We start from the raw sequence: 14362 nt of genomic DNA, 5'->3' as shown, positions 1-14362 counted from the left end.
ACAGATTCTACATTGGTAATTAGAACAGTGAATGATGCCACTGACGCTAAATTGTTGACTAATCTAACCTCTCCCAGCTGATACTAATTAATATCACAATGTCTCGGTGGCATGTTTGTGAGATGCATTAAAATCGAACCTTTATGGATGAGGGACAAAGTGGTGAGTTGGCCTCCCTTGAGCACAATAAAGGCGTGATCTCGCCTCTCTTTTCGGGAGTGTGGCACTCTTTGGGGAGCTCAGGGAGTTGCTGCTTTCGAACCGCAGAATCACTTCCAAAAAATGTCTTTAGTCTATCTGACCAGTGGCGGAGATGGTAACATTCCAGCAAGCATGGGGCCCTTCGATGATCTGATGGAGGGAGCGTCCTGCTCTGCACAACAATGGACTGGAGAGCTTGGAAAATCAAGTGACTCCCATTGCGAGGGATGGGAAGCCAGCCAAACATGGAATTCGGTGCAGAACGAAGATCCCTCTCTACTCCCCCCCCCCCCTCACTGAGTGCTGCAGGCTAGGTTCCCGAGAATTGGATTCATCGTAGAACTCCCTCTATTACTGCCCCATCAAACACTCCTGGCGTAGAGCTACCTCCGCACTGTCTCTAATTCTGACCTCAAGAGCCACCTTGCCCCAGTATGCCAGTGTACTGCTCCAATGCACACATCATGTCGAACCCAGATTGTGACAATTCCCAGAGTGGTTTTTGTCATTCACTTGATTGGTCAGTTTTCAGCTCATTACCTTGGACTGGATTTAAACCTTCATTCCTGTGACAATTTTCATCGTCAAGTTTCTATTCAACAGAACCACAGGTACCCCCCCCCCCCCCCCGTCAAGCCTAATCCCAATGTCCCGCTCCTTCCGAATCCCCTTTAATGTTGCTTTGTAAAATAATTTGTTCACTCTGTTTGTAACAGGGAATTTCACTTTCAAACCCAACGGCCGTTGGGATTCATTGTTTCCGCCAGGGTGCACCCCCACCCGTGGGTTTCCTGATGGCGAGGGGGGGCTTCAATGGGAAAACCCATTGACAAGCAGTGGGAAGAGAGATTTCCGCCACCCAGCAGATAGGCTATCTTCGATTTTGCCCTCTCACGCCTCCTGTTGACCACCGGAAGCAATTGACCACCTTTCACTGTGGTGAGGACCTTAAATCTGAACTGGTGAAAGATGCTGAAGTTCTTCCCTGCTAAAGTCCCATCCTGGGACCTTCCAGATGCTCCTCACCACCCTGCAGTGAGGTGGCCAAAAAAACGCCCGAGTAGTCAAACTCCAGCAGAAGCAAGCCCCAGTCCGGGTTCATCATCAACTCCTCGCTCTTCCATTGTGAGGCCGAGAAATTGGCCACCACCGAATTTGAGTGGAGGGGAAGTCATGAACGTTGGGGAGGGGTGGGGGAGGGTCTGAGTGACTGAAGGTGCAGCTATCAATGGTGAGGATGGTGGGATGCACAAAAGGTCAGAGTCAGGCAAAGGTTCAATCTGGGGGAATAGATTCTAAAAGGAAGAAACACAGAACTGTGAAGGTGCCACTATCAGGAGAGACTGGACAGAATGCAGCATATTTCTCTTGTAAGGAGAAGGCTGATGGGTGAGCTCTCAGAAGTTGTTGAAGATTATGAATGGATTTGATAGTGTGGGTGAGGTGATTGTTCAGTGAGGGCAGACGCCCGGACTCGAGCCTGGATTACTGGGAGAAGCTCACTTTCCCTTGGCTGGCTCGCCCAGTTTTAATTTTGGGGGCTCGATGGTTCTTCGGTTGGTGTGAGATGGGACCTCCACTCATCTCCAGGAGCTGCCAGCCAAGGAGAGGCCACCAGCCCTGGGCCCCTCCAGGATTGGTGGCCGCTGCCGGCGTTGCAGGAAACCCAGGAGAAAGGGGAGGGGGGGGGCTGTGGATGCCGCCAAACCGAAGTAAGTCCCAGGACCTGGCCAGGGCACGGCCCAGCGAGGGAGTGGGGACAGGGGGGTGGGGGGGGGGGGTGTTGAGCAGGGATGGGGCACGGGGGGGGGGGGGTGTGTGTGTGAGGGAGGAGGGCGGATTGGAGCGAGGAGGGGGTACTGGAAAGGAAGCATTGCCCCCCCCCCCATCTCTGCACCCTTTTCACTGACCAGCAGCCCAGGCTACACATTGTCCGCAGGCCTTACCCCCCTCCTGTTTAAACAGGGTGGCGATGCTGTGAAGCTGTTGATTGGCCATTTACTGCTCACTTGAGGGCCTCAATTGGTCCATGGGGCGCAGCCAGTGAATTGTGATGTGGTAGGTGGGCAGGCAGTGGGCATGCTGCCGATGGCACCCCTCCCTAAGCTAAAGGTCCTCCCACTTAACCGCCCACCACTGGGTGGCTTATAAAATTCCACCCAATGTCTCCACACAGAAGCAAGTCCACGCCATCAATATAAATCCCGTAACAGCCTCCCCGAACAGGCGCCGGAATGTGGCGACTAGGGGCTTTTCCCAGTAACTTCATTGAAGCCTACTTGTGACAATAAGCGATTTTCATTTCATAAAGTGATCACTAACAAATCCAAGTAGTAACTCAGGAGAAACTTCTACTGATGTGAATAGACCACATGGAGTGGTTGAGGTAAATGGCATGAAAGAGAATGCTCCATAAAAGGGTGGGGAAGGAATGGAAGGATATGCTGATGTTGAGAGAGAGAGAGAGAGGAGGCTGATGTGGAGAATGTGGTTACGTTGGGGCAAAGAGTCGGGCTTTGGGTTGTAAGTTCTACCTGATGAGCTCTTACTTGGTGCCAGTCCCCTGGTTGCGGTTTTAATAAATCCCTGGTTGAAAATACAACGATCTGTGGTGCTGAGGGGGGCCACCCCTCTGGAGGGGCAGGAACCTGCTACAGGGATAGTATCCCCGAATCGCACAACCTTGGGACTGATCCAAGCCGGCTGGCAAATCTCGCCGGATTCCGGAGCAAACTGATCAAGCCATGGGCGGTTCAGGTCAAGCTGGTGCTGGGGTCGAGGGTCACCTGGAGCGGAGGAATGGAGTGGCATGCAGGCAGCGAAGGAGTTAACCTAGTCCGGCGCAGGGGGCGGCACGTGGCACAGTAGTTAGCACTGGGACTAGAGCGCTGAGGACCCGGGTTCGAATCCCGGCCCTGGCTCACTAACCGTGTGGAGTTTGCACATTCTCCCCATGTCATAGAATCATAGAATTTACAGTGCAGAAGGAGGCCATTCGGCCCATCGAGGCTGCACCAGCCCTTGGAAAGAGGACCCTACTTAAGCCCACACATCCACCCTATCCCAGTAACCCCACCTAACCTTTTTTGGACATTAAGGGACAATTTATCATGGCCAATCCACCCAACCTGCACACCTTTGGACTGTGGGAGGAAACCGGAGCACCCGGAGGAAACCCACGCAGACACGGGGAGGACGTGCAGACTCCGCACAGACAGCGACCCAGCGGGGAATCGAACCTGGGACCCTGGAGCTGTGAAGCAACTGTGCTACCACCCCCACAACCCAAAGATATGCAGGTTAGGGGATTGGCCACGGTAAATTGCCCCTTAATTGGGGAAAAAAATAATCAGGTTACTCTAAATGTATTTTTTGAAAACCTACTCCGGTGCCAAGAATTTGCCAAATTCTCCACGTAGGTTTTTATTTGCGTTGACGCGCGTTATTAAAATGTCCGGCGTTTGGACAGCTGGATGTGAGACGTCCTTTCAGACACTGCACACGGCAAGCGGCCCACCCACATTTCTAACAGTCTACCAGGCATAACACCTCTGTTAATAACCACAAAAATTAACAAGAAACATTTGGGATGTGAGCCCACTCACATCTTAAAACCAACAACATGTTGGGTTTATTAGTCAGACTAGTGCGCGGTTAAACATGAGAATCAGCTCAGGGGATTAATTAATGCCAGCTCGTCAGCACTGCGCTGGTGTCACTGTGGAGCAAGAGAGCTGTGAATGTCAGCGGAGTTAGCCTGAAAGCACTTGCAGCCCCCGCCTTTTCTCGATAAAACTTGTCTCCGTGCGAGCTTTGAACAGTTATCGAGTTGCTAATTATTTTCTGTGGAAAACACAGTAAAACTCAAGAGTTGATAGCCTGGGATTCAGACATGGTTATGCCAAGGGCAGATGGTTAGACCACCTTGCTGAAGCTGGTGATGGGCAGCATGGTAGCACAGTGCCTAGCACTGTGGCTTCACAGCAGCAGGGTCCCAAGCTCGATTCCAGCCTCGGGTCACTGTCTGTGCAGAGTCTGCACATCCTCCCCGTGTGTGCGTGGGTTTCCTCCGGGTGCTCCGGTTTCCTCCCACAGTCCAAAGACGCGCAGGTTAGGTGGATTGGCCATGCTGAATTGCCCAAAAAGGTTAGGCGGGGTTATTGGGTTACGGGGATAGGGTGGAACTGAGGGCTTAAGTGGGTCGGTGCAGACTCGATGGGCCGAATGGCCTCCTTCTGCACTGTATGTTCTATGTTCTATGAATGCCTGGCACGTGTGTGGGACAAATGTTACTTCTCATTTATCATAGAATTTACACTGCAGAAGGAGGCCATTCGGCCCATCGAGTCTGCACCGACCCTTGGAAAGCGCACCGTACCCAAGCCCACACATCCATACTTTCCCAGTAACCCAATAGCCCCACCCAACCTTTTTGGACACTAAGGGCAATTTATGATGGCCAATCCACCTAACCTGCACGTCTTTGGACTGTGGGAGGAAACCGGAGCACCCGGAGGAAACCCACGCACACACGGGGAGGATGTGCAGACTCCGCACAGACAGAGACCCAGCGGGGAATCGAACCTGGGACCCTGGAGCTGTGAAGCAACTGTGCTAACCACTGTACTACCGTGCCCCCTTTATCAGCCTAAGTCAGGTCTTGCCGCATTTATACATGTACTGATTCATTATCTGAGGAGTCGCGAATGGTGCTGAACATTGTGCAGTCATCCGCAAACATCCCCACTTTATGTTGGAAGACAGGTCATTGATGGGCCGAATGGCCTAATTCTGCTCCTATATCTCATATCTTATGATGAAGCAGCTGAAGATGGTTGGGCCTCGGACGCGCTCCTGAGGAACTCCTGCAGTGATGTCCTGAAGCTGAGATGATTGACCTCCAACCACCACAACCATCTTCCTTTGTGCCGGGTATGACTCCAACCAGCGGAGAGTTTTTGCGAGAGTTCCTTAATGCCACATTCGGTCAAAGGGGAGTCACTCTCACCTCTGGAGTCCCGCTGTTTTTCTCATGTTTAGAGCAAGGTTGCAATGAGGTCAGGAGCTGAGTGACCCCGACGGAACCCTAGCGAGCAGATTATTGCAAAGCAAGTACCATTTGATAGCGCTGTTGATGATCCCTTCCATCACTCTCCTGATGATCGAGAATAGACTTTATCCCCACTGCGACTCTGCAGTGGTCACTCCTGCCAATACTGTCACGGACAGGTGTATCGGTGACAGGTGTATCGGTGACAGGTGTATTGGTGACAGGTGTATCGGTGACAGGTGTATCGGTGACAGGTGTATCGGTGACAGGTGTATCGGTGACAGGTGTATCTGTGAGGATGAAGTCAAGTAGGTTGGTTCGCTCACCACTTGCCGCTAACAGCTATGTCCTTTCGGACTCGGCTGGCTCAGTTAGCAGTGGTATTACCCAGCACTGACCCATCAGCTGAGATGGGGCCGGGGATGTGTGAGTATGACGATGTCGGGTTGTTGCTTGATCATTCTATGAGAAAGTTGTCCCAATTTTGACACAAGCTGCCAGATATTAGAAAAGGAGATTTTCCAGGGCCGAAAGGGCTGTCGTCGTTCCAGGTTCCAGGGTCGACGCCGGATGATCCGTCTGGTTTCATTCCTTTTAGACAGCGTCGCAGTTCGATACAACTGAGTGACTCGCTCAGCCATTTCCGAGGGGCAATTCAGAGTCAATCACATTGCTGTGTGGGCCTGGAGTCGCGTGTAGGCCAGACCGGGTAAGGGCGGCAGATTTCCTCCCCTAAAGGGGCATTAGTGAACCAGATGGGTTTTTACAACAATCGACAATGTGGTTTTGGTCACCATTAGGGGACATTTGCGAGGAGAGCACGGTAGCATACTGGTTAGCACAGTTGCTTCACAGCTCCAGGGTCCCGGGTTCGATTCCCGGCTTGGCTCACTGTCTGTGCGGAGTCTGCACTTCCTCCCCGTGTCTGCGTGGGTTTCCTCCGGGTGCTCCGGTTTCCTCCCACAGTCGAAAGATGTGCAGGTTAGGTGGATTGGCCATTCTAAATTGCCTTTAGTGTCCAAAAAGGTTAAGTGGGGGTTACGGGGATAGGGTAGAAATGTGGGCTTGAGTAGGGTGCTCTTTGTAAGGGTCGGCGCAGACTCGATAGGCCGAATGGCCTCCTTCTGCACTGTAAATTCTGTGATTCTATGATTCATTAGATTATCTTTCAATCCCAGGTTTATTAGCTGAATTTAAATTCCACCTAGTGCCCTGGTGGGATTTGAACTCATGACCCCAGAGCTTGTGCCTGGGCCTCTGGATTACAAGTCACGTTGCCAATGGTTATGAAGCCTCTTGGGGAAGCAGTCCCACTGGTCAGTGGTTCCATCGGGTACTGCTGCTAGCCCTACCCACACTCCCCGCCTCTCCCCATTCCCAGGCCATGTCCACATTTGCAAGGGCAGTGAAAGTGTTCGCAATCCGCTTCACAGTCACGCTGATCTGAGTATTTCTTAAATGGTAAGAAATGTAGCAAGGGGAGTGTGTGGCCTTGTCCACAAGTCACCAAAGGCTATCTGGTAGGCGCTGCGAGCTGCAAGGAAGGCGAATGAAATGCTAGCCTTCATCGCAAGAAGATTTGAGCACAGGAGTAGCGAGGACTTGCTTCAATTGTATCGGAGCTTTGTTAGACCGCACCTGGAGTATTGGGTGCAATTCTGGTCCCCTTTCCTCAGAAAGGATATTGTTACCATAGCGATTGGGGAAAAACTGGGCCTGTATTTTCTAAAGTTTCGAAGAATGAAACGTGATCTCATTGAAACCTACAAAATACTTGAAGGAATAGACAGGGTCGATGCAGGTAAGATGTTTCCCCTGGCTGGGGAGTCTAGAACCAAGGAGCACAATTTCAAAATAAGGGGGAAGTCACTTAGGATCGAAATGAAGAGAAATGGCTTCACACAGAGGGTTGTAAATATTTGGAATTCTCTACCCCAGAGGTTGTGGAAGCTCAGTCCCTGAGTGTGTTTAAAGCAGAGATTGATAGATTTCTGATTAACAATGATGCAAAGTGTTATAGGGATAGTGGGTATAAAAGGCATTGAACTGTCCAATCAACCATGATCATAATAAATGGCACAGCAGGCTCGATGGGCTGAATGGCCTACTCCTGTTCCGATGATAGGAACCGCAACACACACTCAAGCAGAAAGTACTGGCTCGGCATGGAAACCCCAGACTGAAACTTAAAGATCTGCATTTAGGTAGTGTTTGTCGCAAACACCAGCCATCTCGGAGTTTTACAGCCAAGTTTTACTGTCTGGTCACTGTTGCAATGTAGGAGACGCAGAACCAATCTGCACATGCTCGCCCTAAACAGCAAGGCGATCAGAACATCTGTTTCTTGTGCTGCTGATTGAGGGATACACATTGGGTGTGCACGCCAGGGAGAACTCCCATGCGCCTCTCTGAACCAGTGCCACGCGATCTTGTACACCCACCAGAGATGGCTGGCAAGTCCTCGGTTTAATATCTCGTTGGGAAAAGGTCATCTCCCACAGTGCAGCACTCTGCTGAATCTTAGTTACAAAAGGCCGTCACGCCTTGATCGGCGAGCTTGCTGCAAAATAAATCCGACCAGAGAGCCATCGCACAAGCGTGCAGTTTGGTTAAACCAGCCAATACAGGGGTCCGAGCAAAATCCAAGATGCATCATTAATTAATTCAGAAATCTTATTCTGGGACTTGCCACTGTGAGGAGACAGGCGAGGATCAGGGAGCTACAGGGAACATGGTGGGTAGGTTAGCTTGAGGCAAACATGTAAAATAATTGGTACTGTGGTGATGTGCATCAATGTAAATGCATGTAGGCTAGCTAGACACTAGGGGGAGCACCAGAGACATCACACACACACACTCAACCAATAGATCAGGTAGATAGGACACGACCAATGGACATTCACGACACACACAGAGGTGACACGACCACAGGGGGGCATTACACCAACCCATATATAAAGGACACCACACACATGATCTGCCTCTTTCCAGTGGAGATAGTCAGTGAGTAGAGACACAGGGTTGATTCAATATTACACCCACCACGTGGATTGCAGCAACTGGTTAGTCAGTCTGGGTAGCTATAGTAGGATTAGCAGTAGTGTCGAACCCGAGTAATAGAAGTGTAAATAGTTTAATAAACGGGTTGTAGTTATCTCCACGTCTGAACCTTCCTTTGTCAAGTGCACCACAAGGAAGCCACTTATGTTACACCTACAACATAACAAATCATGGTACCAGGAGTGAACTGTTTCAATCCATATAACCATACCTCAGCGTTCAGTGACAACCAGCAACGATACCCAGGCAAGATGTTCGAGATCCGGGTTCCACAGCAGCTCCAGTGCCACGGCGATCTCCGCGAAAACTGGCGGGCATTCCGGCAAATGTTTGAAATCTTCCTGGTAGCAGCCGAACTAGAGGACGTGGCCGATGCTGAAAAGACAGAGCTTCTCCTCACCATCGCCGATGCCAGAGCAGAAGAAATCTTTTAAAAATTCAACTTCTCCAAAGGGCAAAACAGGAGCTGTTTGCGTCGGAGCAAGGTTTGCGTCCAACCAGCAAGGAAAGGTAAGAGACACACCAGTACTCACCACGAGGCCGAGATGCCGGAGCAGAGAACAGTTTTGATTGGCGGCCGTCTTTCTAAAGGGACTGCAGTTGCGCGAGAAGCGCACAGAAAGGGAAGGTCCAATTGCACACGCGCGAGACGCCGCGCATGCGCAATCACGTAAACAGCCCCCGGTACAGGAACAGCGAGTTGCACATGCGCAGACGCTTCCCACGTATGATGTCACATGCGTCATGACGTCAGAGGCCCCGGACCACGCCCATTTAAAGGGGAAACGTCCCAAATCAAAGCAAAAATCTTTTAAAGCCGTAAAACAACCTTCTTTCACCTGGAATGACAGCACAATGCCTCAAAATGAACCCGGAAATGAAATTAACCTCCGAAGAACCCTGCAACAAGCAGTTATCTACGCCCAAACTGATGATTCCGACCTTGAATACCTCAAAACCGACCTTTACATTTTCTCTGGACCTCGCGAGCCCAATGCCAGCTCCGACGCAAACAGTGATGATATGGTCCTAGAAGACAATGACTCAGACAAACCTTTCGCCTTGGGAGGCTACCTCAGTACCAAATCCGAACCACAACTAGACGTGTTGCACATTGGCAACCCCGACGACGAGTTCTTCGGATTTGAGGATCTTCAGCCCAGAGATACGACATCCAGACTCGTGAGTGCAGGATGATGCTGCAGCCTGAAACCAAGAGACACAGAGCGGTACAAGCCCACAGAGAGCGGCCTGCTGCCACACAGAGCGTGGTCCACGCACCGCTCAGGGTTCCCGACTCTACGAAAGAAGACATGCAAGACTCCACACCACAGTCCTTGCATGAACAAGAAGTGACTCCAGTGTCACAAGCCTCCACAGCGAGCTCGTGGACAGCCTCCACGATAGAAGCAACGCAAGACTCCGACGCACAGTCCTTGCAGGAACAAGACCATGAGGGTCAGGCAACCTCCTCTGACCAACTAGCGGCAGACGATACAAGTCTGCCATGCTCAAGCAAACAGCAAGAAGGCTATGACAGTCTACCACGCTCCAGTGCACAGCAGGACGACCATGACGGTCTATTATGCTACAGTGAAGAACAAAGCGACGATGACAGTCCAAGCCAAATGAAGGACAACAGCAAGACAATGACAGTCCACCCACATTGTTTGCACCACCAGATGAAGACTCTGACAATTTACCCAACCCAAGTGAACAACAAGCAGTTACTGAAGATCTACCCACGGTATGTGAGACGAGTGACGACAGCATCCCACTTCCCATGCAAGATGTGCAAAGTGACAGACCTCAGCTAGTGTGTACAGAGGCACTCAAGGATCACTGTGAGACCGCTGGTGACTCCGGTGACACCATGATACTTCCACCCTCATTCGCTCGAACCTCTCCACAAGTCAATGCATTCCTGCATGTTCTGACTCCAGACGTGCAGCTTCAAGAAATCTCAGCTGACTCCTGTGAACCTGCTAAGACTCCAGATGGGAAGCATCAACAAACCAACACTGACTCAGTTAAAACAGACCAGACTCCAGATGGGGAGCAACCAAACGCCGACTCTGATTCACGTGAGCCAGACTTTACTCCAGACAGGGAGTGCCGCAACCTCAGTGATGGCACGCTCAGGGTGACAGCAGATGCCGCAGCGACAGGAGATGGATTACTTAACAATCACACTGGGTCAGTAATAACAAGCAGCGGCTACAGTCCAGGAGGAATACACCAATATTCACCACAGCTACATTTGTTCCACACCAGCAGTGCAGCCAATGACAGCTCATGCTGGACAAACCCAGTATTCAGGCATGCAGCAGCCAGCAGTCTATGCAGCATATTCTCAAACAGGCCAGCACTGCGGATTGCCCACTAATGGAATCAAGACCGAAGGAGGACTACCGCCAGCGCAATCTGCACTACAGACTGGATGCCTTAGTTACAGCCCAGGATTTGCTGCACCCCAGCCTGGCCAGACAGCATATTCCTATCAGATGCAAGGTTCTAGTTTCACACCATCACCAGGTATTTATGCGAGCAGCAATTCTGTTTCCAATTCGACAAGCTTTAACGGTTCTCAGCAGGATCACCCTTCCTACACAGCATGTGGCCAGAACCAGTATGTACAGTCTCATCCAACTTCAACATATGGCATATCCATGACCTTGAATGATACTGTTGATGGTACCTCTTCAACGTCAACACCTTATCAGCTACAAGATGCCATCCGACAGAACCATCACAAGCATCGGAAAAAGAAAGGGACTCCAAATCAGACAGCGAAGTGATTTGACCACTTCTTGGTTCCTGTGGCTCGGAAACGTTGATGGTGTTCATAACCAAGAGAGACATTTGACCATGATGATTGATGGTTTATGGACTCACACGAATGAATATGACTTATTGTTTAATCACTGTTCCCATGACTTGTATATACCTTACCTTATCTACCTGTTCTTTGTTCAAATTTCTCAAAGTGTACAGAAAATATGTAACATATAAAAAAGGGGGGATGTGATGATGTGCATCAATGTAAATGAATGTAGGCTAGCTAGACACTAGAGGGAGCACCAGAGACATCACACACACACACACTCAACCAATAGATCAGTTAGATAGGACACGACCAATGGACATTCACGATACACAAGGAGGTGACACGACCACAGGGGGGCGTTACACTAACCCATATATAAAGGACACACACACATGATCTGCCTCTTTCCAGTGGAGACAGTCAGTGAGAACAGACACAGGGTTGTTTCAGTATTACACCCACCACGTGGATTGCAGCAACTGGTTAGTCAGTCTGGGTAGCTATAGTAGGAGTAGCAGTAGTGTCGAACCCGAGTAATAGAAGTGTAAATAGTTTAATAAACGTGTTGAAGTTATCTCCACGTCTGAACCTTCCTTTGTCAAGTGCACCACAAGGAAGCCGCTTATGTTACACCTACAACATAACAAATCAGGTACTGAATTGGCTGATCATTATACTCCATGTCAAATCCTTTCTCCCTCTCATTGTGTGATGTATAACAGGCAGCGGATTTGGAAGTTTGCACTCCCTAGCACCCAAAGTCCATATTAACCCCAAAGACTTCCTCATCAGCAACCACATCACGTCTCCTCAAGTCTGTCCCAATATGGCTGAGTTCCTTTGGGCAGCCGGAGGGGATTCTGTTTCAAGAAACGATGAACAAACCCTTGGTTCTGCTGTTAACCTGGCTCCCTCTGAAATAGCAAGGAATCTTGTTAAAAAGGGTTAAAAAAGGAACGTACATCGAGCGGCCGACGGGTTAGTCAGAGTCTGGGAGGTAGATGCGGGTTAGCATTTGGGAGACACCAGCCTTCATGAGAATTTGACGACGTTGCGATGACTCTGTGAGCATGTCCGAATGATTTCCCGACCTTCCGGTTTTCCTGCATCGCGCCACCTCCGTAATGTTCAAACTGTTCCTGTTTTTGTTTTGCAGCTGTGGTACATGGATGGCTACCTGAACGGTCGGACAGTGCGCGAGTTCCGCTCCTTCAACGACTTCGTCAAGGGGGAGAAGTTTGTGATCTACCGCCTGCCCCACCCTTGGGCGGGCACGGGCCACGTGGTCTTCAACGGCTCGCTGTACTACAACAAGTACCAGAGCAACATCATCATCAAGTACCATTTCCGCTCCCGCAGCATCCTGGTGCAGCGGAGCCTCGACGGTGCCGGCTACAACAATACCTACCCTTACTCCTGGGGTGGGTTCTCCGACATCGACCTGATGGTGGACGAGAGCGACCTGTGGGCCGTCTACACCACCAACCAGAATGCGGGCAACATCGTCATCAGCCGGCTAGACTCCCAGACACTGGAGATCCTTCAGAGCTGGGACACTGGCTACCCCAAGCGTAGCGCTGGCGAGTCCTTCGTGATCTGCGGCACGCTCTACGTGACAAACTCCCACCTTGCCGGTGCCAAGATCTACTTTGCCTACTATACCAACACATCGAGCTACGAGTACACCGACATTCCGTTCCACAACCAGTACTCCCACATATCCATGCTGGACTACAACCCGAGAGACCGAGTGCTTTACACGTGGAATAACGGCCACCAGGTTCTCTACAACGTCACCCTTTTCCATGTTGTAAAGACATCAGGCGAATTGTAATGTTGTGACAGGACACTCCTTTTTACATTTAAACATACCATTATTTAAAAGACTGTTCAGTGTGAGTGCGCATGGTTCTTTTGTGTTACCGAATAATAAAGTTTAACTTTGAAAAGTACATGTTGGTTGGTGTCTCAATCCCTTCGAGTGAAGAGTTTGGCCAGTCTATCGTAAGTCTGTTTGAGCTGAGCTCCTCATCCCGCGAGTGATTTCCCTTCTTCCTTCACCTGTGCTGTTACCATCATCAGCCTCGATGGCTGGTCGTATTCCAGTCCTTGGCTCTCCAACCCTACCTTTCTGATTGGCTGTTGCTGCGTACCGTCTGGAGCTCGGTGAGGTGCCAGTGAAGCACTGGAGGCCGCACCAAGTCAGACAACGTCACAGTCGGAGGCGAATTGGAAAAACCACGACGGTTCGGTGGCGCTTAGGTTTTGAACTCTTGCAGGGAGGGAGGGAGGGGATAGCGAGGACAATATGTTCAAAGCACTGACATCATAGGAGCCAATGAACAAAGGAACAGGAGGAGGTTATCCTGTTCATACCGTTCAATTGGATGTTAACTGCATCTTGCTCGCTTTGGGTCCAATACCTTAATATACCTTCCAAATAAAAGATTTCTTCAAATTAGTTCAATAGAAAGGGGATGCTCAGACCTGATATCCATTTTATAGACATTTAGGAACAATATTTCCCGTTGGACAAAGAAAATAAAGACAAATGGCGGAATCGTCTGGTTCCGCCAGCAGCGGGCAGGGCAACTTAATTCGAGGCGAGGGCAAAAATCAGTTTGCCAACAACAACGGGATGAACTTTAGGAATAAAGTTCCCGGGACTCGGCTAAAGGCAGGGTGAGCTTCCCAATGAGCAATATCGGGAAGTCCTTTCCCATGTCATGTGTGCAGATTAAAAGGCCAGGTCACCAGAATTAAGTTGCCCACCAGCCAGAAACTAGAACGTTGACCTTTGCAACCGTCCTGCCCCTGGCGAGGTAGACCTCCTCCACGATTGACTGTGAGTTGCCGCTCCATCACCCTCTTAAGGGGGCGTGTGCGAATGGCCAGCCTGTGCTGGGGACCGGGCGGTGCCAGTGAAAGCTGTGTGGAGGATACCGAGGGAGGGTTAGCGGGCAAGACTGGGCCAGTGAACGGGCGAAGGTGGGAGGGAGAGTGCCGACTGCCCGTGCGCCCTTTAAATACGGGGCCTGGCCCTCCAGCCTTTGGGCTTGTTCCTGGACTCTCTGTACTCTGTATACTACGTCAATCGAGATATTGAATGCCATCTTCAGTGAGTTTGTGAAGTGGGAGGAGGCAACCACCATCGTATCTTCACAAGAAGATCCTTCACTCGGGTGTTAATGTAAAATGGGTAATCATGAATCTTTTCGCCATCT

The 14362-nt window shown here is 50.4% G+C and overlaps 1 protein-coding gene across 2 annotated transcripts in view; it reads left to right on the top strand.

Annotated features, from left to right (window-relative positions):
* Positions 1–13090, top strand: part of LOC140403197 (noelin-2-like) — a 473392-nt gene extending 460302 nt beyond the window's left edge. For both annotated transcript variants that reach the window (XM_072490948.1, XM_072490947.1), the window contains exon 6: positions 12295–13090. In XM_072490948.1, the coding sequence (XP_072347049.1) occupies positions 12295–12972 (678 nt within the window). In that variant the 3' untranslated portion in view covers positions 12973–13090. The remainder of the gene's footprint in view (positions 1–12294) is intronic.
* Positions 13091–14362: the final 1272 nt, after the last annotated feature.

Source organism: Scyliorhinus torazame, chromosome 27 (genome assembly GCF_047496885.1).
Source record: "Scyliorhinus torazame isolate Kashiwa2021f chromosome 27, sScyTor2.1, whole genome shotgun sequence".
NCBI lineage: Eukaryota > Metazoa > Chordata > Chondrichthyes > Carcharhiniformes > Scyliorhinidae > Scyliorhinus > Scyliorhinus torazame.
Note: the sequence above shows the minus strand (reverse complement) of the source record. Positions and strands in the feature narration are given on the sequence as shown.